The 24413-nt window shown below is 38.1% G+C and overlaps 1 protein-coding gene across 2 annotated transcripts in view; it reads right to left on the bottom strand.

Annotated features, from left to right (window-relative positions):
• Window positions 1-23492, bottom strand: part of AP1S2 (adaptor related protein complex 1 subunit sigma 2) — a 33151-nt gene extending 9659 nt beyond the window's left edge. For both annotated transcript variants that reach the window (XM_080612580.1, XM_080612581.1), the window contains exons 1-4: window positions 23333-23492; window positions 21800-21978; window positions 14215-14323; window positions 13011-13148 (exon numbers count right to left, since the gene is read on the bottom strand). In XM_080612580.1, coding sequence (XP_080468706.1) covers window positions 13011-13148; window positions 14215-14323; window positions 21800-21978 — 426 coding nt within the window. In that variant the 5' untranslated portion in view covers window positions 23333-23492. The remainder of the gene's footprint in view (window positions 1-13010; window positions 13149-14214; window positions 14324-21799; window positions 21979-23332) is intronic.
• Between the last annotated feature and the right edge of the window lie 921 nt (window positions 23493-24413).

Here is a 24413-nt window from a genome sequence, read left to right as displayed (position 1 = left end):
TGCCCTCCAAGCAATCTATTTAAATATTTCATTATCATCACCTCTGGAAAATTTTCTTAACATCTACGTGGAATTTATTTTCTTGCTGCAGTTAAAGCTATTTCATGTCTGTAGTGGACAAGAAAATAGTTTGTTACCTCAGGCAAGAGAAAGACAAGGAATTTTTTATGCCTACACCAAACTGACCTAAGTTCAGTGTTTTGCAGTGCTGCCATATTACTGACAACATCACAGGAGTGACACAGACTTCATGAATATTTGTCATGCCTTCTTTTTCAGGGAAGGTTTGCTTAGGTTTTTATTTTAACTTCTTTCCCATCAAAACCAGCACAAAGTCTATGAAGGCAAGCCATGTTAAGCTGCAGGCAAAAATTACAACTGTTATCTTTTGATAAAGGATTGACTCCCTTCCCTCCCTCAGCATCTAAACAAACCACAAGCTAGAACCACAGACAAGATGTGGGGCTGTGGAGTGCACAGCAGTTTGGGAATAATTCTACAGAAACAGGCTATGGGGAAAAGAGAGGAGGTGCAAAGGCTTCTATTTAGAAACACGAAGTTCTTACAATAGGAAAAAACTGACACTTAACAAGAACTTTCTTAGCAATGCTTCAGAAGCAACTACTTTCACACTCTCATTCTGAAACTTTATTAGGAAATATTTCTAATGAAAGTCTGCTTTAGGAAATTTCCGCTGTTCACTTGCCTCTTCAGGGATTTCAAACCAGTAGAGTGCCCATTTCCCAATCCTTGGTTAGCTAACTGTTCAGAAACGCCAATTACATGGTTATTGAGAAAACTTTACTTTGAAAGGAGTGCAAGATGTATTCTCAGAGAACCTAGAAACACTCATGAGGTCTTGAATATGTTCAGAGACTAATATTAACTATGATGCTGTTCAAAACCAAAGTACAATCCTACATCGATGCCAGCTCCAGGTCAAGATCTTGCCTGCAGCTTCCTATACAGAGAACAAAAAGAAGAAATCTTCAAGATTGGTGTAAATTAGTCAACACAGTAATCAACCAGAGTCTGAAACAGCAGCAGCTGTCATGCAAATGTTATTCAGCAAAACACTTTGGCTCTGAAACATCACCTCAACAGACCAGAGCAGAAGGGCATGATATAAGATACGCAGTGGCCAGCCTGCCTGCCTCCTTCTCAAAAGCACAAGTAAAAATATCAGTGGAAACTTCATGTAGTATAACTGGATAATAGCAGATACTTCCTGCTTCTTCGTTGCTATGTCAATCTGCTGGATCATAGGTGGTAATCTCTCCAGGAGACAGTGGTTTATACCTGCCAATCATTTGCTACACAACAAGCTATGAAGAACTGATAGTCTAATCTTTAAAAAGGTAAGGATGGTTCTAAGCATCCATTGAAGGTTCCACTTCCTCACCACAAAAATCACAAATGCTTCAAGCAAATACTACTGCTGAATACTTCTTATTGTAAAGTTAGAGCCAAAACTATTACAAACCACCAAGGTCTCTGTCAGATAATCTCACAGCATCTGTACGTTCAGCAGTCTGCCAAACTATACAGGTAAGGTTTCATTAATGTTTTCTTCAAGCACTACACCTACGAGTTTACATTACTTACTCCCCTTTCCTTAAGGACCATTTCTTAAACTGCAGGGCTGTATCTTTGAAGGTGTGACCAGAATATACTGCTGTAACAAACCATGTCATGACCAGTATCATTCAGCTTCCATGGCAATGGCATTTAAGCATTGTCCTTCCTTCTTGTTCTGTAGCACTTTGCCTTCTAAGAGCTGTCTGGACAAATGTTTGCAGGGCCAAGTTATAAACACAGAAAACCTGCTGACTATATGTTTTTAGAAACAGGCAATTTAAATTGGATCAGTTTAAATGGATCTGAAACCTAGTTCTAGAATGGTCACATAAATAGTTTCTCTGGCACAAAAGAAAAGAGGGAGGGAAAGGACAACTGAAAACTCCATAAATCAATACTGCTGCTGAAGCTCCCTGCTACACTCCTATGACTCAGGTCAAAAGGAGGGGTGCAGGTGAATTGGAATTTACCTAACTATGCTAGCTGACTTGAGGGTCCAGAGCAGACATGAAGGAAGACAAGATATATGGGGAACACTGGCTTTTTAAACACTTAAATTACATTTATTTTTAGTAATTCCCAGTGTAATTTAAGTTGCTTTAGCGGAAGTCCTGGCTGCCACTAAAAGCAGATGTCTTTTACCTCCCTTTTCAATGCCACTGCTTTCCTCCTCCTGGCACTTCACTCATTCCATCCTGCATAATCTCAGATTTTAGCTAACAAGCTAGGAACCACATAATCACAGGGCAAGTGCATGAACACAAGTGCCTCCACAAAAGTAGCAGCAGGAATGGATCCATCCTTCTCAACATAAGACACTGTCAGCATTATTTTAGGTGATGAGGAAACTGCATTCTGACTCAAGTCCATGACTTTACTACCTGTAAACTGCTTTTGATAGAATGCATAAATTCTATTCAGCAGAACTTGAATGTACAATAAAGAGATTTCACCCTGTCTAGTTGTACAGCACTGCAGGGTTTTTAACATTATACAAGGTTTACCTTAAATTTATAAGCAAATCTCTCTGAAACAGAGAAAAAAACCCAAATTGTTCTCCTCTAGTGCTTGTTTATGTTTGACAAAGTAACACAGATTAAGTAATCTGAGCTGTATAACCTGTTAAATATCAGGTTAATCCAAGCACAGAAGATGTATGAGTCAAATTCCTCCCCTTGCCCAAAGACAGCCTTCTTTACCTGAGGAAATATTTCTTTACTACAGATGATTCTCCTTCCAATATACAAGCTGCAGTTTCTTCCAGCAGGAAAACTGTCCCCATCTGTTATATACAACCATCTATTTGTCCCATGCCCCTTTATCCATATTCTGTGGAGTCATGCCAACCATGTAAACTAAGCTTTGTACACAGCCGCTATTCCTTCACTCCTTCCAGGGAACAGTACAGACCAGGAAGCATCCCATGGGCATCTAGTAATGCTGCTGTGCTTAAATTAATGGTGGCAAAGCACATTCCTTCAACTAAATTGTGCCCATACACAGAATTAATCAGAGACATACTGCAGACAAGTATGGAGACTGGAGGCACACAGAATTCTCCAAGCCGGAGGTTGCATGTTCCAGAATGTCTTTTTGTAGCTAAGACAACAAAAAGATGAAGACTCCTAAGTAAAAGCTCTGTTTAGCATAGGTCCCAAGCAACATAAATACTTCTAAAAGTTTTAATTACAAGGAAAGTTTTACAGTATTAATACTAATTCTCACAGTGAGAATCACACTCTTCATACATGAACTTGTTATAAACAGGAAAAAGAGGAATAAACATGGGGAAGAAAAACTGTGGAGAAGAATCATCTTGAGCATTTAGGTTTTCTCATCATTATTTTAGAGTATGTCAAAACTCATAGAAAAGATTCTATGTCATTTTGAACAAATGACTCGTTGAATGCCCTAATTCCACAAGTCTAATACACAAGCAGGTTATTAGCCACTCCCCAACATGGATCAACAGCCGTTTCATATACTAAGTAACTTTCAAATGGTAAAAACACCCATACACGAACAGTGAATTTGATTTTGAACACATTACAAAATATTTTTGTCTATTGCAAGAATTTTCTTTTGTCTGGAAACTAAATCCTGATGTTTATAAAGCTGCATATGAAATTAGACCTATTACTCCAGTTCCACATTACCAAAGACAATTTTACTGAACTACTTGTTCATCATTGTCTCAAATAAGCAGCAGACAAAGTTTTCTCCAGCAAGTTATTTTCACATGTGTTTTAAACTTGACTTATGTAAAATAAAATCTTACCTTTATTAAAAGGACTGCCACAATGTATTCCGCTTATGCTTTGGACAAAAAATATGTTGCAATGCACTATATATGCAAATAAGCTTTGTTCTGTCATGCAGCATCCGGCACTTGATATACAGTCAACTGCAGCAGCACCCAGTCTTTTTAGGGCCCATTTTCTTTGCACAGCAGATGTAAAAAGCTCATTTTCCAGTAAATACACATTTACATGGGTTGATTGTAAGTAAACAAAGCCAAACATCTGTTTAGTTATTAGTTTTAGTAACCATTTCTCTAACTTGCATTATCCCACTTGATTATCAACACCAAAGAAAGCTAGAAGTCAGACACTTCCAGTTGATGCAGTTAGTAAACAAAGGAAAATAAAAGGGAACACTCAAAGCACTCTTCAAAGACCATCATGCAAGTGTTGCAGAAAGTTAAGCCCATCACCCATTTTCTGTTTACCCTTGCAAGGACTTAATTACACGTGCAGCAGTCTTTGCATAGCACCCATTTAATCCATGCCACCAAAATGGTAAACTCGGTAGTTACCAATCATTTAGATGGGGGTCAAAATGGCTAATGCCTTAGATTGCTCTTAATCATAAGATATCCTCAGACAAACCTCCCCAGTCTTCATTCTGGCTCTACAAACACAAAATCAAGCAGTAGTGAAAATGCAATACCAACTACTTAATTAAACAAAACAAAACAAACAAAAAATAACACCACAAAACCAAACAAAACCCCAACACCCACCCAATTGTTTACAGGTTATTTCTGTTTAAAACAAACATTAGAAAATATTCTAAACTATATACAAAATTAAATTCAGTTATTTCATTCAAATGTTTCAGCCACTGTTACTCAATAAATACAATTTTATCAGGTCCTATTAAAAGCCCACTCTTAAACAACAAATATGCATCAGTAAAACATCTGTTCAAAGGCTCCAAATAGATGCATTAAAAAAAAACACCTCAAGTTTATTTTTCATTTCTTACCAAGACAAAGAATACCTTAAAATAATAAATTCTAGACAACTGTTGAGAAAGCTTTACCTTTGCTTGAAGGAGTACTAATTCAAAGTTGGGGTTTTTCTGGGTTGTGTTTTCTTTTTTTTTTTTAAAAAAAGAGAACTTAAGACCAGCTGTTCATTATTGTAACAGATTGAGAGCATATCAGAATAGGATGCTACCATATTTACATATATTTAATCCAGTGACTTATGTGAAACATGTTTAATCCAGTGACTTATACTGATATCAAAGTAAGAGTTGTTCCATTAAAGTAAGAATTTCATTCAACTTCTCCACCTAACAGCCCTAAAGTAATTTAAACAATTCGAGAGCTATGTACTGCATTTACTATTAAGCCTCATTGTTACTTGCTGAGTAGTATATAAACCAGTCATTTTCACATAGTGGTGCTCGGTGCAAAAAGTTGAACAATTTTACTTTAATCCATCTGTTAACCAGGTGTACTTAGATTTTTTTCAGAAAACTGTGAGCAATAGGTTCTTCTCAGACTTTTGTGGGGGTTTTTTGCTTTTTTGAAATCAAATTTTCAGCCTAAGATTTAACATATATATGCTTTTAATGCATCTTGATATCCATCACCAGAACTGCTACTGTTGCTATACAGCTTGGCAACAAAAACAAAAACAAAAAACAAAAAACAAAACAAAACAAAAAAAAAAAACACAACCAAAAAAAAAAAAAAAAAAAAAAAAAACAAAAAAAAAAACAAAACAAAAAAAAAACACCAAAACACCAACCAAAAAAATCCCAAAACAAAACCATAGCTTCTCCCTTAAAAATAATAAATAAAAGCCCCCAAACACATATCAGCAATATGGCTGACATGTACAACATACAGACAAGACCACAAAGAAATGAGAACCTAAAAAATGAAAACAATGGCAATACCTCCTGGGGACATTCATATTCTTTTCACCTACTATTGTGTCACTTTAAAACCATCTTCACAGGTAGCAAGAATTTTAGGAAAGGGTAGAAGCACTGCAACATCACACATCTCAGACACCAGTAAAAATCTAATTTTCTCCTCACTATTTCAGGGTCCAAACATTAAGATTGCTCTTTCCAATATTCTGCCAGATTCAGGGAAAATGTTCTGCTAAAATGCAAAATTATGTGCTCATTCAGGACGAGTATGCAATTTTGAAGATAAGATATTCTTTACTGCCTAGCAGCCTTCCGCAGTTATTCATGGAATTTACTATGTTTATTGACAAAAAGCACACAACTAAGCTCCTGAAAACAGTTATGACATGTGCAGCAGTGCTAAAATTTTCATCACATCACCCTGACACAGTGCTTCTACAGACAGCAACAGAAGAATATCTCTGGAGAAAAAGTATAGGTTAATGTATAGGTAATAAACACACCCTTAATAGAATTATAATCCATAAGGAATTCAGGGTACCATTAATATATCCTTAACCATTCTACAAGAACTGTTTATATCAGTGCATGATCAACTTCATAGGTAGTTTTGCAAAGTGGATGATCTTGATCAGTACTGGAATTTACACCAGCCAGGATACTGAATCATGTATCAGTCAGCAAGGACTTTACTTACACTAACTTGCCTTACTTATAATTGAAATTTCCTTATGTTTCTATTTGCAAAGCTGACTGAATGAATATTTAATACTTATATGGAAGACTCTTTCCTCACAACTTGTTGAGTCTTAAAGAAAACAAAATGCTGATTAAAGATTCTTAATAGAATAAGATCACTTACATCTCACACACATACACACTAAACAAAACAGGAAAAAAAGTATTATGGAGACAGATTTAATAAAATGATATTTTAAAGGTCTGAACAAAAGCTACTCAGGTAAAAAGCAGATTGCTTTCTACCATTTTCAATTCATAAAGGCAAGGACAGATTAATATTTGCCAAGATGTTTCTGGAAAGACATCTAGACTTCTAAAGCATTTAGAAATCACAGCCTGCAAATCTGATAAATCCTAAGCATCATGACACATCCAGAAAAGCAAGAAACTTCAGAAAGAACATTAAAATACTGAACTGCATTTTTCTAAATGTAATTAAAAGACTCACAGACCAGTAAAATATTTAAATTGCCAGGAAAAAAAAGCACTCTGAGAATGGGAAGGGGGTGAAGAATGATAAAGTAACCTCTTAACTCAATGACACTTTTTCAAGACTACATTTAACTTCCCCTCCCCCATTCCTACTTGGGAGAAAAACAGAGGTGCAGATTATCCTGTTAATTTTCTGGATCAATTTTCCTACTGTTTTAAAACAGAAGAATATGATTTGGTAAGTATTTGCAGGAAAGCTTACTCCACAGTACTCCAACTCAAAAATATCTATTTAAAAATATGGAAACATCTTTGACATCAAGGTTTACAGATCTGTCTGCTACTTTAAAATGTACAACTAGTTGTCTTCAGAGGCTTGTTTCAAAGAGAAGCATGTTTCTGTGATTCCTGATTACATGTATTCTTACAGTTCCTTCCACCTTAAGTCCAGCTGAATTTCTATTAGGTATTTATAAAGCTATGACAACTTCTTACAAAAACTGTTGGTAGGCTTTATCAGTCTACAGTACAGTCAATGACAAGCAAGAGAGCCATAAACATATGTATATACCTAAAGTAAAATCTTTATAGAACTGCATTTCTCACATCACTTTATACGTAAACAGAACACTGCAAACAGCAAAGTAATTAACACAAACATACACAAAGAACAAATGCTAGCATGACAAGGCTTGGAACTTTAACTGACACATTTGGAAATACCTCCCATGCACACTAACACTTCTTAACTGTGTATCTCCTTGGTCTCCATCCTGCAAATGCTGATTTTAAGAGGCTGTGTAGTTTTTATGACCACAATAACAACCCATATCATAACTGAACAACAAATAAATAAATTTGCCTAAGACAAGGTGCAAATAAATTCTTACAAAGTGATGCATATTATATATATAATGTTACAGAGCACGACTGTAGCCAAGCAGTTAAACAAGGCCTATTCATTCAAAGAATAATAACCATCTGTTCAACTGATGCGGGAAAACAAACACAAAAGTAACTAACCTCACTTAGGCCCAATATATTTTTATCTTGATTTGGGGTAATATGTTTTGTGGCAAACTAAGCCACTCTCTAAAAACAAGCAATTAAACTTTTTACTCCCAAGACTGGGGGAAAAAAACACCTATCTCTCCACACTCAAAGTACCTTACAAAAAGCCATTTACACAGACACCCATTTCCTCACATGCTACTTAAAAAGCACCCATATTTTGAATAGCGCAATTAAGAAAACATGCAATGCCTCAAAAAGAAAGTAATTATGTTGAATGCACATTCTCAAATTATTCCGCTTATGTATAGACTATCACACAAAATCAAAAATAGTTTAATTCCAGGTTTTTAAATAACATCTGGAACTAGTATCATAAACAAGCCCCTTTATTTTTGATCAGTGTATCGGAATCGATGACAAGATGTCATCGAAATGGACAAGACATACACTGCATATGTAAACCAAAAGATCAAACACGCTAACTGCATTACCTCCTCTTTCCTGCTACATATCCAATATCCTCCAGAGACTGACAGCTGAAATGCATTTTACAAAAGCATCAGCTACAAAAACACTACCATAACTTACTCTGTCTTCCATGAGTAAGTTTAGATCATCATCTGTGCCTAAAATCAAGTACATACATGTCTTAAGAACGCGGTCTTGAACTGACCAACCAAGCTGACTGCCTGAAACTGAGCCAGAAGTTACACATGAAGAACAGATGGCAATCAAGGCAGTCAGATCTCCATTATAATAAGGACCTCATTATCCATTCCTGTTTCACATTGAGAGGAATACAGGTACAGTCAAGGCAATTAATGTCACTGCCAACTTAGGAAGGCAGTCTATTGCAGTAGTCTATTTTTAAGAGCTAACATTAAATGAAGAATGAATTATTTGCATTAATTATGCTAAGTTTCTCAGGCAACTGTTAAGAAACAGGTGCTTACAAATGCTGTTTCCTAAACCAGACAAAAATCATCCTCCTCCCACTCACTCCAGGCTTAAGTATCAGGGATTTTCTTTGTCATTGCTTATGCTAACATTCCTTTATTTTGTCGTATCTCAAAGACAATCTAATACCATCTCTCTGCTATCATGCATAACTTTAAACCTATGGTTTCCAATTAGAACATTTCGTGTTTAAGAAAACAATTTTCATGGCATGCATAAGAAATACACCAAATTTTTATTTCCAAAGATACTCATTCTAAAACTAGAAGCTTAAATCTACACAGCAACCCTAAGCATCTAGTAGAAATCAGCTGACATTAACAATTTAAGCACCCTTCTTGATACAGGATGAGGTAAGGCCTTAAAATAACAAAGGCAATAAGGTTAATTGATAGAGTATCTATTTTTCTTCATGCAGAAGGACTAGTAAATACTACCTGAGGCTAAACTGCAAGAGCCTAAGAGAAAAGACTCACATCACTTTTAGATTTTTTATCATTACCAAAGTAGTGATGGAAACAAACAAGTGTGGTATGTCAACAGATCCATTGGTCTTTTTATTGAGATAACATCTTAAAAAATATTTAAATTTTCACTATTTCAGATGCTCTGCAATCAAATATTAAATACATACACACCCTACAAAAGAACAGTGATGGACAAAATGGGGGTAATTTCCAAAATACTTTTTATAAAAATTACGTAGACTGAATAACAGAAAGAGTTTTCACTCAAAGCCAAAGTTTAGGAACTTTCTTCAAATGAACATGAGTAAGTCTGTACCTACTTGCTTTTAAACATATACATCATTGCCTGGTTTAGGCATTAGAATTATTAACTCCTTGATATTAGTATTTTAGCTCAGTAAATGACCATGAACTTCCTAGCAGCATATGGAATTACTTGTAAAAACCACAATAATTAGACTTGAGTGAAAAAACTCAGCTTTTTTCTTTTGCGTAGAGCATATTATGTTCCTAGTTTCATGCACTATAAGTATCATGAAATCATGCACTGGATTATCTTTTAGCTGTTCCACACACCACGTGTATAAGTCATGCAACAACATACTGCATCTGCCCATTCTCTCAGTACAAGTTGTTCGCATAAGCAAACACACAACTTTTCAGAAAGGCATGACTTTGTAATCACTAGTGAAATATTTAAGATTTGTACAGCAAGCAAGATACAAAATTATCAATCAAGATACATGACGGCATTCTATTGAAGTATTGCTAGCAACAGATTTACAAGGAAGCATGTAAGCACACTGGAATAATTAGTTTTTACTACCATTGATACATATAACACAGCTAGTATTGACAACTGACTATTGGTAAGTTAACAGGTGGTAATAAATGGGGTGTAGGGAATGAATATTTTAAATGAGCACATTATTGAAGAGCTAACAAGAAAGTGAAGGTGAGGCAGGTTTAAAAAGTTAGTATGTTTCAGTCACACAAACTCCAGCAGTCAGTAGGTGGGCTGTACAGCACGAAGAACTTAATGACAAACTGAAGTAGGTGCTCAGAAACAGTACATGCTAGAAAACCACCACAGAAAAAACAAGCGGACAAGGGTATTAAGAGCTAATTCACTATTCAGCAATTTATGCCTCTGCATATTTCCTTTTAACAACACACAAATAGCCACTTAATGTATTTGTAATGATTTTCCTTTGCTTAAGTATTCTGTACAGCTTTTAATCTTTAAGGCACTTCATACATTAATGTATATAGCATTACTAATTAATAATGTTGTGTATTCAGTGATGATTAATAATTTTTAAATTAGGCAACCTGAGTATTCAGGGCCAAATAGAAGTTCTTTTGTTGCACATAATTAGGATCTGACATGGCCAAAAACAAACACACAGCCACCCTGCTACAAATGGTTTGCATTTGGGAATCAAACCACATTTCATTCCAGTTGCTTTGAAGTATTCCTGGAAGCAGAAATTAACTAAAGTACCAGAAAGTCTCCAGTTGTGACAAACTATTATTTTAACAACCCTCTTCATCAAACTCAGCATGCACACAGCAGCAGTTGATACAAAAACAAACCTCTGCAGAAAGAGTTCAACTTTCTTGGAAGCTCGATTTAAATATTAACTCAGGCTTTTACGGGTTTTATAAACTAAAAATCAGATATATGGAGTAGCTTTATACTTGATCAACAATCAACATAACCAAGAATGAAATACATAGACATCAAACGTAAGACTAGAGTGGCACTGTGATAAACTCACATTCCAAATTAATCAGATAAGACCTAATAAACCTTGACAGAACAGAAAATCTCAGAGATACGGAAAAGAAGGATAATCAGAGTACATCTATCAGGGCAAAGGAAAAGTCTTCCACTGAAAAAGTAATACTTTCTTTTGTGTAAAATTTATGTGTAAAAAGAGAATGTTAATTGTTTGGATATAAACCAGTAATTAATTCCTACAGGTAGAATGACTTTTTGTTTTAGAAGAGCCCTAGAAAAATGATGAAAATAAAATTCAAAACTAGTGAGAATGTGGAAAAGTACAGTAATTCTATTTTATGTATTATTAACTGCACATTTGCAGAAGACAGATCAGAATATATAAAACCAGATGTAACAGGTATCTAGAGAGCAGCAAAACATTTTCAGAGACTAAACAGATTATTCCCCCCACACCCCCTTTGTAAATGGAAACAGGACTTCCCGTTAAGATAATTACTTTTAAGGGTAAAAAAGGGGCCAACCAAAACTGCATCAGAATACAAGCCGTACACAAGCGCATATAATTTCCTTACTAGAAAAAAAGGGCAGCAAATCTGTAATGGCTGACCTTGCTCATGACACTAACTAGCCGTTGACCAACCAGAACTGTAACGTGCTGTGGATTTGCCTGTACTCTGAAAGGATTACAAACACAACTACAAGGGTAAAACACATTGTGTTTCCCCATGCTACTAGTACCGCATTCAACAAAAAGAGTACAAGTGGAACACAGAATAGTTATAAGAGAATTAAACAATTAACTCACAGGATGAAATAACAAACTGAGGGGGGAAAAAAAAAAAAAAAAAAAGAGCTTACATCTATATGTAATCTTACCTGTGAATCTCAGTACATGTAAACAAAATTAAGGCTCATCATCCCTGTTACACTGGATGTTCCACTGACTTGCACACAAGATTGACAAGTCCCCTGGCACACCAGAATTTCGATTTCCATTTAGGTTTGAAAGAACCTTAACACTCACCTCAAGACTACAGCAATTGAGGAGTGGGAGGATGGAGTGGGGGTGGGGAGGATAAACAAAACAAACAAACAAATGAAAACAAACAAAAAAATGCCCAGAAAACAAAAACACAAATGCAGACACAAAAAACCCCACAAACCCAAAACCACCATTACCTTCCCAAAACCAATAAAAAAAATCCAGCATATGATGGAGAAACATGGGGAAATTATACTAAGCTTTTCTATATCATTGAATCCCTTCCCATCACGTTTTCCAAAGAAAATGGTATAGAGATGTATTCTGTCTTTTTTCGAAGTTAGCAATGAACAATAAAAGCGAAGTGAAAAAACAATTGCTCTTATACGTCATTCTGTATGTTTCTATGGCATTACTTTTACTACTTTGTCAACTTAAAAGATAGAAATGTTCCAGGGTAAGCAACCTATAGCAGAAAGGCAGGTCTTTAGAATGAGAACTATACCTGAATGAGTCTCAAAGAAGAGAGTCTAGCTTCTGGATTTCAGCAATGAAACAGTAAAGAAGTGAACATGCATCAGGTATGACAAAAAAACTAATGGTTGATTAATAAAAAGAAGAAATTAAAGACACATGAACAAAACTAAGTTAAAGCAGCATGAACTATCATTATCTAGGTATATACACAGAACAGCTACTTGCATTTCTAGCAAAACAAAAAAAATCACAGTAGGTTACAATATACACATGCCAAACAAAAGAGCAGAGAGCATCACCATAGTGCACAATTGGAACAACCAACTAGAAACTACATGCTAAGCATGCTAAAAAGCACCTCCTACAAGCTTTACAGAAATGGAAGCTTTTTCAATTCAAGCCTACCATGCTGTTACTTTGGCCAGAAAAAGCTGAATTTGCTTACCTCCTGTAAAAGATCTGCCTGTTCAATGGCTTTGAGAACATTTTTCTTCGAAGTCTCCTGAACTTCCCCTCCTAAAAGGAACTCATCCAGAATGAAATAGGCTTTTTCAAAATTGAAGATGATATCAAGTTCACATACCTAAAAAGAACACCAAGCATTAATAGAAAGTAGGAGGATACTATTTATTGAGGTATATCCTCTCACAATACTTGTTCACAGCTTCACCAAACCAAGATGTTAGCCTCAGGCTGTAACTTTTTAAGAAATGGGCAAGAACAACAAAATAAACAAGCAAACAAAAAACAAACAAACAAACAAAATCAACCCCTTGAGAAAAAATTTTTTTTGCTTAAGTACAGTTATAGTAAACTCTCTGCAAAATGTTTTCATTGTTGAAAAGGATTCAATTCGTAACTGTCAATATAACGTGGCTCTTTATGAAGCAAGAGAACATTCCTACATAGAGTTCTCTTCTTGCCTGCGGTATCCAAAGGCAGAACATGCAATCTTATTTATTATATAAATAAGATTTATTATATTTTTATTATATTTCTTATATAATTATTATTTTAATATTAATTTTAATATTTTAATTTTAAACATTATAATAATAATTTATTATATAATTATTTATTATAATAATATTAATAAAACATTAAAACACAGTCATCTCAAATTTCTTATTCATTCTGTGCACCTCCCAGTCAGAAGGACTTGGAAGGTAGAAGGATGAGCAGCAGTTTTTCTGAGTGCTAATATACATTACTACAGTTGTTTGTTTGCTATTTTGATAAGCAGATGTCTGCCATTTCTTTGCCCACTGCTCCTGCTAGTTCACAACCAACTGTCTCGTTTGGGAATAGATACAAGAAATGCTTACACACTAGCAGTGTCAGGGAGAAGGAAGTCTGGGTGGCTAGCCAGAAAGCTAAGTATAAGATTTTGCCTGACCTCAAGTGAGGCTATTACAAAAATGAAACAAATACAAGTCAATTAACTCCAGATTAATAACAGTTCTTCTCCCAAATTACTGGTATTTTGCATTTTAACAGTCACATAGGCAACCATTAGTTTAGGCCAAGCAAATAACATAAAATGTGTCAGATGTACCTTTTAAAGAAACCATAATCAGCTAGCTGTTGAAAGTGCTGTGGGCATTAAAAAAAAAAAAAAAAAGTTATGTAATATGAAGACACTAACTTACACTGCCAAAATACTTGTCAAGAAGTTCTACATAGCGATGAATTATTTCTAGAGTTATTAGTTCGTTGTCCTGATCTTCAATAGCACAGCAGAAATAGAGGCTTGCATATCTGTAATAAAATAATCCTGATGTTAGCATAAGAACATGTACAAAATGAATGCACTTGAGATGTATTATGCGCTCAGTAGTCCTTCATACTCAAATCCAGTACACTGTTACGCTACATCAGCAGTCATACAAGCGCTACCAAAGAACTTGCAGCAGACACAGGACAGCAGACATACTCCTGGGATCTGCCTCCTTGATTCAAGAAAGACTTCAGTTTTTATCACTCTTCAGCTGATGGAATTAAATTAGCTTAAGGGGTGATTGAAAAAGGAAATACATTTGGGTTTTTTGGCCTCCTGACAGAGTTCTGGGGCAATTTTTTTTTTTTTTTCTACTATCTGTAACATCCAAACACTGGTATACTAATTAACAGATTCAATCTTAAATTTTTATCACAAAAGCCACACACAAAGATAATAACTATGGAAAATACCTTGGGAAAGATAAATTGAACTAACAATTAGAATTTGGTCTTTATAAAGAATTTAACAAATGCCAAAAAACTCCAAAATTAATGCTAATGTCTTATACCCCAATTGCTACTAAGTCAACAATTCAATCACTACCAATGATCCTGGTACAAGGCTAACAAGACACCATCATCTGGTTTCTAGCAATCCACTACCACCTTGGAAGACAGGGAATTCTTTGCTTCAGATATTTTGATTTGCCACTTTAACGAAAAGACCATTCAATTCTGCTGTGCTCTACCATACTCTTGTTTAAGTCATGTTTAAAAAAAAGCTGATAAAAAAAAATCAGAACAGAAATGAAAGCTGAATTTTTAAGTGCCAAAACCATATGCTACATAGACACACATGGCACAAATGAGATTTCAAGTAACACCTGTTGTAACTGATAATTTACAGGAAGCAGAAACAGCTTTTGTTTACCTACTCAGAACAACTGGCCACATTAAGCACTCAGTAGCCAGCCCTATTGAAAAAGCCATTCAGATGTGAATGCCAAATTTAAGATGCGCATTTGTTTCCCATGCACAGAGAGGTACAGACCTTTTAAACGTTATGCATATTTTATAAGCTGGGACTTCGTAAGCCCCCAAAGAAAGTGTCAGGGTTTGGGCTAGAAGTCTGGCAAAAAAAAAAAAAATTGCATTTTGTAGTACGTTCAAATTTGCTCACCTAGCACCATTTATGACCCGAACCCCCCCCCCGCTCTGAATCAAATTGCTGTGGCTTCATTATGAAAACTTACTAGAATAACTTTTGAATAAGAGTTTTAAACTATTTTAACAAAATTATTGCCTGCCAATTCCTCCATCCTACCACAAAACTTTGGGAGGAGGGAAGAGAGGAAGACACCTCCATTGAAGCACTTAACACTAATTCCCTTGCTTTTTCATCTCCTCACCATAGGGACTTGTCAGCTCATCAGAAATCCTATCTGAGCACAGTTCTTTTGATTTTACATTGTTGTGTTTGTGCCTCGCTTAGTTTTCAACTAGCCTGCAAGATCCAATCTGTAAGAAGGAATCTTTTAAACAAAGCTATTTTAAAAAGTATTGGAAAGTGATACTATAAAGAAAAGCATTTTCAAATCTACTGAGAAATGTAGAAGTCAAGCTCCAACTTGCTGTATTTCATTGTAGAGAAAGAGCTTTGGTGCATTAGTTGACATTTACACTAATTACCAGCACTCAGGCCAGATCCATCTTTTCTTCATATAGCTTTCTTCATATTCAGATGAGCAGCACTGATTATAAAGTGTAATTAAACTGTTGCCTTACAGTGCTTAAACACAACTTTAAACACATACCAGGAAACATTATAAAATCTAACTCAAATATTTGAATTTTATCCACATAGAACAGTCCTTTTGTGCTTCCCCATCACTTATGAATCTCTTTTTATGAACATCACTATTTTATGTAAATACCCACAGAAAAGAGGGGGGGTGGGGACAGAAGGGAGAGATTACCTAACATAAAGTACTTTCCCAGAAAGGTGTCTGCTCTCAGCATCCTCATTTAAAAGAAAACATAGCATACTTTTGAAAGACTTTATTTGGCAGCTAGTGAGTAGACTACACATTCAAGCTCTGCCAACTGCAGTTTTGGCAAAAGAATACCAAGAAACAAAAACCATTCAGTGGGCATCTTAACATGAAAGGGAGGTCTGGGTATCTATCATTATAAGCAGAGAATATTTTTCTAAGTATTTTCTAAGTAGCAACCGTGACTAATGGATCACTACTCAACAAAAGAAAATAAATGCAGACTCAATAAGCCTATATGGCAAATAGTGGAAGACTATAAACAAGTCAGCCATCACTGCAAAGGGCATGAGCCTACTACTAAGGTATACCTTTCTTCAGATGCAAATTCTCAAAGACAATAGTATAATATTTTATTTTCTTTGCAGGCCAGGGCTTCATAAAAAAGTATCCACATTTAGTCTACTGCAGATAAACTAGAGGTTTTGCCAAGTGTAGAAGCTTACATAGAGAATGCCCTACAAAGACAAGTAGATTACAGTACTGAAGGCTGAAAAAAAGATTTCTGCTCTGCAGAAATGTTTTCCCCTACTGAGCTTGACATAAACCTGTCTTTCATATCCACCCACTGAAAAGGCAAATCCTGATAGTAAAGTATGCCACATCACACAAAAGCAAATCTAGTGCAGTCTGTAAGAAACATTCTGCCCTTTTTTCTTTCACTTGCTACTGTGCTTTGGTTGGGGGTTTGGTCTTTTTTTTTCGTGGTTAGTTGGTTTGAGGGTTTTTTTGTTCTTGTTTTGGTTTGGGTTGGATTTGGTTTTGCTTTGTTCTCCCTTTTCTCTCTCAGTAGGTATCTTCATACCCAACTTAGGTGTTTACATTCATTTAGGGAAATATTTTATGACAGAACTCCCTCCACTTGTCAGAAATGGGAGCAAACACAGAAACCCCCAGAAGAGCTTGCAGAAAAAAAAAAAAAATCACCTAAAAATCTAATGTGGAGTAAAAGAATAAAAAGGAAACATGGGAGGCGTACAAATACTTTTACAAACTCCGAATTTCAGATAGATTACTTTAGGGAGATTTTTTTGTAACACAAAACAAATTCATGAACCTACCCCTCAACAGCTGCAATAGTTGAGTAGCAGAAAGCCTCATGATTGGCAGGCAAAGCTTCAGCAGAGTTCTCTGCTACTGCTCTACTCCCAACAAGGTTCAGTAACTCTGCTGGGAGATCAGGTCACTGAGTGTAGAGCATACCTCATAAACCCTATCAGTTCAGTGGTATTCTCCTATTAGCTGAGGGAGCACCTACTTGAAGCCAGCCCTGGAAATATGTCACCAGGCAAAGCTACAAGCAGGCCAAAAGTCTGTCAGCATCTGAAGTCACTTTGCACATAGATCCTAACTGCAGAAATTTAAAGCTTACAGAGTTTGATAGGAGCAGAAATGAAATGTAAATGACAACCAAGCTGCCTTTAAAAGGCAGGCAGGTGCATACAGGAGCCTAGGAATCTGTGGTTTGATGATAGTTGTTGACCCAATGAAATCTGGGACAGCTAGTAAGTTGTGATTGGAAGAAGATTTTTTTCTCCTCCAAAAAAACTTACACATTTGTTCTGAGCATTTACAACAGGCAAATCAGTCACTAATCAGTTACAGAGAGATCAACAATACCACTACTGAAATTAAGCTTTTTTTTTTTTTTTTGTTACAGTTTCTCCTTTTAGGAAGGCTATACCCTCCAGTAGGTTTAGAAACGAACAAAAACTTCGTACTGCTAATCATCTAAGAATTTCCTCTTAATACCAAGGTCCTCCTAGTGACACATGAACTGGAATCCTGTATAAAGAAGACCTGATCAAGTTAAAATAATCAAACCCAGTACCTAATTCACTATAATAATTGCATTCCGTTTTACAGAGTCACCTAATTAACATCAAGTGATATTTTTAACAGATTCAACTGGCAGCTAAGATAAAGATAGACAGTGATTATGTCAACTGCTGGGCATGTACCATACCACTAGCCACAGGCCTGCACCTTAGGTTCACAATACTTTAAGAGGCACACTACTTAAAGAATAGTCTCTTTTGTCCTTGGGGTGGAGGGGAGGAAGGAAGGGAGGGAGGAGGGTCAGGAGCAGCCAGAGGGATGGGACAGTTGAAAATAAAAGCTTTAAAACTTGTTTTTCCAGAAGTCTTTAACATAACCTATTTTAAAATAAAAGACATTTGCCACAACATTAAGGGCAGCACAAACTACAACAGTTTTATAACTTCATACTGCAAACACATAAAAGCAAAGGCAAAATCCTTAATCAAATTACGAAACAACAATAAACAAGCCTCATGTTAGCCAAATATTAACAAAGTGGAATTTATATAAAAATCAGTTATTCTGCAATTCCCGATTTTGACTGCAACATACTACACCATGAAAATAAGTTGTATCACCAGAAGCTAAACTAGTGATCAGCTGACATCTGGGAGGGGCAGAATCACATCCTATCTTAAGTTCATTTTTTCAGTAAAACTACAAATTTTAGCATTTAACGCATTTCTCTGCCATAAGCAGACAGCTGCATGAATTTCTAACCTGTATGCACCAGTACTACTACAGCTAGTTCTTAGAAGGACAAAACATGAAGAGTGATCATTAACTAAGTTTGTTAAGTTTCTAATCAGCTGTCTGCAGATGTCTCCCTCTCTATTTTCATAAAGTGCAATTGTTGTTGACTTCCCATATTTGAATTTTTTTTATTTTTTTTTTTTTACCCAGCAGGTCACGTCAAATCTCCATCTGTCTCCTGAAGTTAGACACTCATGTCCTTTTCCAATCTTCTGGTGTCTACCAGCCTGAAAAAACTCTCTTCCAAACCAGCTACAGAGTACATATATCCTAACTAACTCATGAACCACATAAAAAGCAGGGCACCTTTTCATCTGACCCTAGTTTGCAACCATTATCAATGCTACATGTGTGAAACTAAATAAAATAAATCATACACATTCAGATGGATTTTAAAACAGTTCTATTTTCTTAAAGTTTCATTCAGAAAGCAAAGTAAGGATGACATGTTAGAGAGCTAAGGAGGCTAATCGAAATAGTCCAGCTTTCTTGATAAACACTAAGTATCAGAAGGCAGCAAAAGCTACTGGCTTGCCAATTTTGCATCTGAGTTCATTCTGTTCTTGCAAATAGGTACATCGATGCAACCCTTGAGTATACTTCTAAATAATGCCAACAATTCTCCAAGCTACAATATCTACATCAATTCTCTCTCACATGTTGACACTCTAAAAACAAGAACAGCGCATCAATTTCAGCACTTTCAGACTCTTAATAGCAACGTGCACATGCAACATATACAATCGCACTATGCACATACTTTTCTAGTTTATATTGAAAAACACGTGCAACAGAAGTTCAGATCTTTCCCAGTAACAGATTGGACAAGAACAGATCCTAGCAGATGCTCAAGAGCCTTTTGTCTGTGAGCAATTGGGAACACTTTTTGCAGTTTCACAAACCATACAAAACTCCCGCAGATATGTTTCTCTTTTAGCCACCCACCCTTCAGAATGTATTAAACTTTGACTATTATAATTGTCTTTTGGGGATTATCTAATTTTGAGTTATAACTGATCTCTCTTTTCAAAGAAATCATACTAGCTTGTACTCATCACCTTTAATGACAATGTGATAAGCGGAAAAAATTCCTACTAACCTAAAAGCTGTAAATGTTATCAGATACAAGAATCTAAACTATCACTTCTTATACTTAGTCCTTCTATGATTCTTTTTCTGATGATGTTTTAGTCTAACAGAACATGCCGGAAAAGCAGAAGTAAAGACTGGAGATGTTTATTAGCTTGATACAAGCTAACCTTAACAAGATTTCTTAGGCTAATTGTGCCAGATTGGTTTGCACAATGAAGTAAGCTACTGCGGTCAGCTGTGCACACCAGCAGTCTAGCAGATGGACTGCAGTCTATGTCCAGCCCAAAATGGTCTAGGATACATCTCTCAGCAAATTTCTTCATTCTCCTTGACCAGAGGATCCACAACACATTACTGAGATGCATGAACACCAAAACTTTCAGCAACAGAGTCATAGCCACATTTTCACCACTTCCCTTAGACACAAAAGGCCATGACAAGTTGTTAATAGCAATGAACAGCCAAGAAGGGAAAGCAGCTGCGGGAAATCAAACCACCACCAGAAGAGCTACTGCTGTTCAAGACTGGGCAAGGAAGAGAAGAGACTGGCTTACCCATGCTCAATTTTTCTGATTTAGTCCCATAAAAGTCCAGCTAAAGAAGCACGTGTAGGCATTAGCACTCAAGGGAACACGCAGAGGATTCAAGTAAGCTTGCCTACACGTATGCACAATAAGTTTTGTGAGAAAATCAAGAGACTGAAATAAAAACTATCTATGCTTTCAAAACAGCCTTATGCATTGTTCCTCCTTTTTCCTCCTCCTTGTTAAAGAACTACATGCATTAGACTGAATCACATTCATGTGCATGAAGTTCCATGCACCAACATATAAACAAAACCGGACTTAAAACCTCTAAGCCTTTTTGATTCTACTCATTTGGTACACTAGGAAAGAATTAAAAACTCTTCATTTCAGCTCCAGTCCTCTCTGCCTTACCTATAGAGAGAATATAATAATATTTGTTGTAGGGCACAAATCATTTAGCATCTCAAAGAGGGAAATAAGAATGCACAAACCTTCTAGGGGAGATAACTCAAGGTTTCGTAGCACCAGCTTTAGCTGGAAGAGATTCAGCCTACCAAATCAGAATGAGGATTACTGTTATTTGCGGAGAAAATTATGTTCACATGGCTACGCTGTAATACATTCTAAAGATCAGCACAAAGCTAAAAAATGCTTTTCAAATACTCCTACAAAAGTTAGGGAACAACTGAGAAATGAAACTATTGCAAAGAAAATTATACATTACTTCCATCAGAAGACAGCTAGCCATGATTTGTTCAATTAGGAGAAATGCCTTTTCACATTCATAGAAAAAAAAAAATTAAAGAAAGGACAAAAACCCAAACTGGGTAATCTCAAAAATTATTCCTTATTTCTATAAGCCTTTAAAAGCAAGCTACATTTTCAGGTGATTTATGAAGTCACTGACTTATAAAATTCAGTTTTTCTTTATCATGTATTAAATCTTACATGCTTCGTATTTGTAAGCATTTATGTACTGTGTGAATCTCAACAGAGAATCAAGACCCACCACTCCTTCTGGAAGTAGAAGGAAACCTCATTTCTTCAGCACATTTCTAAATGCATGAATGATTTTCCACACATGAATGATTCCTAGTTGGTTATCAAATTAGATTCAAGGGAGAAGTCAGTGTTTTCCATAGCCAGCAAGGAAAAAACCAACAAAACAAAAGCAAAAAACAAAACAACAACAAAAATCAACCTTCATTATTTTCTTGCTACTTATTACACTGTTTGTCATGTAAGGCAATTATGAGGTGAGACAGAACAACCTTTTGTAGACAATCTTCAGGTCTCTCCATTCCAGGAAGCTGCACATTTTCGGTTTGCGGGCTAACACTGTTTGAACAAGTTCCCTTGTGATTTTCTTCTTTTCTTTGTCAGATAATGGGACATACCACTTCTGGAGTCTCAGTTTCCCCTGGCGACTAAAAAGCAACATAAACTGCATCTGTTGAATTGGGGGGGGGGGAAGGGGAGAAAAGAAGGGGGAGGGGGGAAAAAAAAAAAAGGTTACTCTCAGTCTCTTAGTTCTAAAAAGATTTATGTGAGGAAAAGCAAGCAGGAAGCAAGATAGCCATCGAAAACTGCAACCATGTTATGTATTTCTATAGCCATGGCAGATGTTACACAAGATTGGGAGTACCAATAACACAAAGGATTCTGCTGAATAAGGTCAGTGATAACAAAGATAGCAGAAAGCACATACAAGTTTCAGAAACTGATGTCAGAACCACCAAGTAGCAAGTGAATACACCCAAATTTCAGACAACAATGTCCAGCACTGGTGTGGTTGCATTTGCATGTACTACAGAAAATGAAAAAAAAAAAAAAAAAAAAAAAACCACACCAACACAGCAGTCTCCTCAAATACCCAAACTCATTTTGAATTCACCGGATTAGAGCCCTACAGTAGGAGCAATTTGCACTTAAGATCTTTCTGAAAAGCCTTAGAATACTTTAAAAGACATTAAATCTCCCAACGGAGAGTCCTACGGCACTGAAAAGCCTAGTCTTTGCACACATTACACAAAAGGAGTTGGGATTAAGTGCTTTCCCTGCGATCCTATGTTCAGGTCTCGCTTCTTCTAAAGGAGTGATGTTGCAATTATGTTATAAGAGGAACTTGCCGACTGTGTTTTCCAGCAGCTATAACATTAAAGGAAATTACTTTTTCTTTTTCTCTTTCCGCTCAAAGTTGTTTTGAGCTGGTGAAGTTTCCCAGACAATGACAGACTTGAAATACAACGAGAAAGCCTAGCCTAGTCCCGGGTGACAACTCCGACCAGCGCCAGCACAGACAAGAGGCGGCAGCGGCGGCTCGAAGCCCAGTGATGCCAGGGCGCTGCCTCCGCGGTGACAGCCGTCCGCGCCCGCGGTCTCCTCCGCCTTCCGCCACAACATTCCCCGGCACTCCCCTGCCTCAGGCGACCCTCCCTTCGTCCCCGCGACGCGCCGCCGGCTGCAGAGTTATGGGCCGCGCCCGCCCCGCGAGGAGACCAGCGCCCACCGGGCGAGGGGCAGCCGACGACCGTCCCAGCTTGGGGAGCCGAACTGGGCAGGAAGCAGCGCCTTGTTCACCACAGTACCTCCGTATGGTGTGAAGCGGCAGGAGGGCGAGGAGCCGCCGCCGGCCGCTTCCTCCCTCAGCTGCTACCGGCTGCTGCCGGGGCGGGCTGGAAAGGAGGAGGTCCCCCAGTCTAGGGTAAGGAGAACAGCTCCCGCGTCCCGCCGCACCCCAATGGCAGACTCCGCGCCCCGACGCTGTAAGGGAAGTGAGCCCGCCTCCACGCCACTGTGCTCACCGTGTCCTGGGGGGGAAGAACGAGAAGGAAGAAGAGAAAACACCGGCACCGCTATCCAACAAGGCTGCCGCTGTTGCCACCCCGGACGCCGAGCGGGACTGAGGGGAGGCGAAGGGAGATGCCGCCAGCTCTAGCCTAGCGCGGGCGCACACGCCCTCCCCCTCAACGGCCAGCCCCTCTTACCCCCCCCTCCAACCCCACGCCCGCTCGGGGAGGTCGGGGCGGGGCCGGACTCGCGGGCGGTGCTCGAGGGCGGGGGGCGTGGCAATGCAGGAAAGGGGCGGGGCCAGGCCGTGCCGCCGTTCGCGCCCTCCCCCCCTCACCTCCTCGCAACTAAACTTTATTAGCTTTGCCGGCTCCTCGGGGGGGGGGGGGGGGGTTTGCTGGTGGGGCACGAGACCAGCACATGCGCAGTGCGGCGAGTCAATGGAGGGGGTCCTGAGGGAGCTCGCCGCCACCCAATCAAGTTGCTCAGCTCAAGGAGGGAGGGAGGAGCAGAACGTGTTCATTGACCAATGAGAGTGAGGAGCAGGCGGTGGAAGGAGGAGCTGGCAGAGACGGTAGGAGGGGCTGGGGCGGGAGGCGTGGTTAGAGACCTTAATTTGCGTGGCCCGAATTGGGATAGGGCGAGAGCCGGCGAGGCAACAGCCAACCAGGAAACGTAGCTGCAGATAGCGGTCCCTCCAGCAGCCAATGGGCTGGCGAGGCACGGAGTTGGGGAAATGACATCAGTCAATTAGGCGCCGGGAAATGTAAGGCTCTCCTCCTCAAGCCTTTCTCCTCCCCGGGGGCGGCCGCACTGCGCCTGCGCCGCGTCGTGTTTCCCTCCAGCACGTGCGCGCCCCGCCTGGGGGCGGGTCTAGGCGCTGATTGAGCTTTCTCGTGAGGCGGGCAACCGAGTTCTGTGCCCGTTTCTCCCCGCGAGAAGACGCAGCCCCGCACAGAGGTTGGGTTACGGGGCCCCACTGGTGTGTGGGGAGCCGAACCGGGGCAGGTGGCACCGCCCTTTACAGGGAAGTTTCCCCTCAAAGTCACCTTGCTTGGTCCTTAGGTTGGCAGGATGGGCCCCCGTTATGTGTTC

Source organism: Psittacula echo (assembly GCF_963264785.1).
Source record: "Psittacula echo genome assembly, chromosome: 3".
Taxonomy (NCBI): Eukaryota; Metazoa; Chordata; class Aves; order Psittaciformes; family Psittacidae; genus Psittacula; species Psittacula echo.
This window is presented reverse-complemented; position numbering and strand designations above follow the sequence as displayed.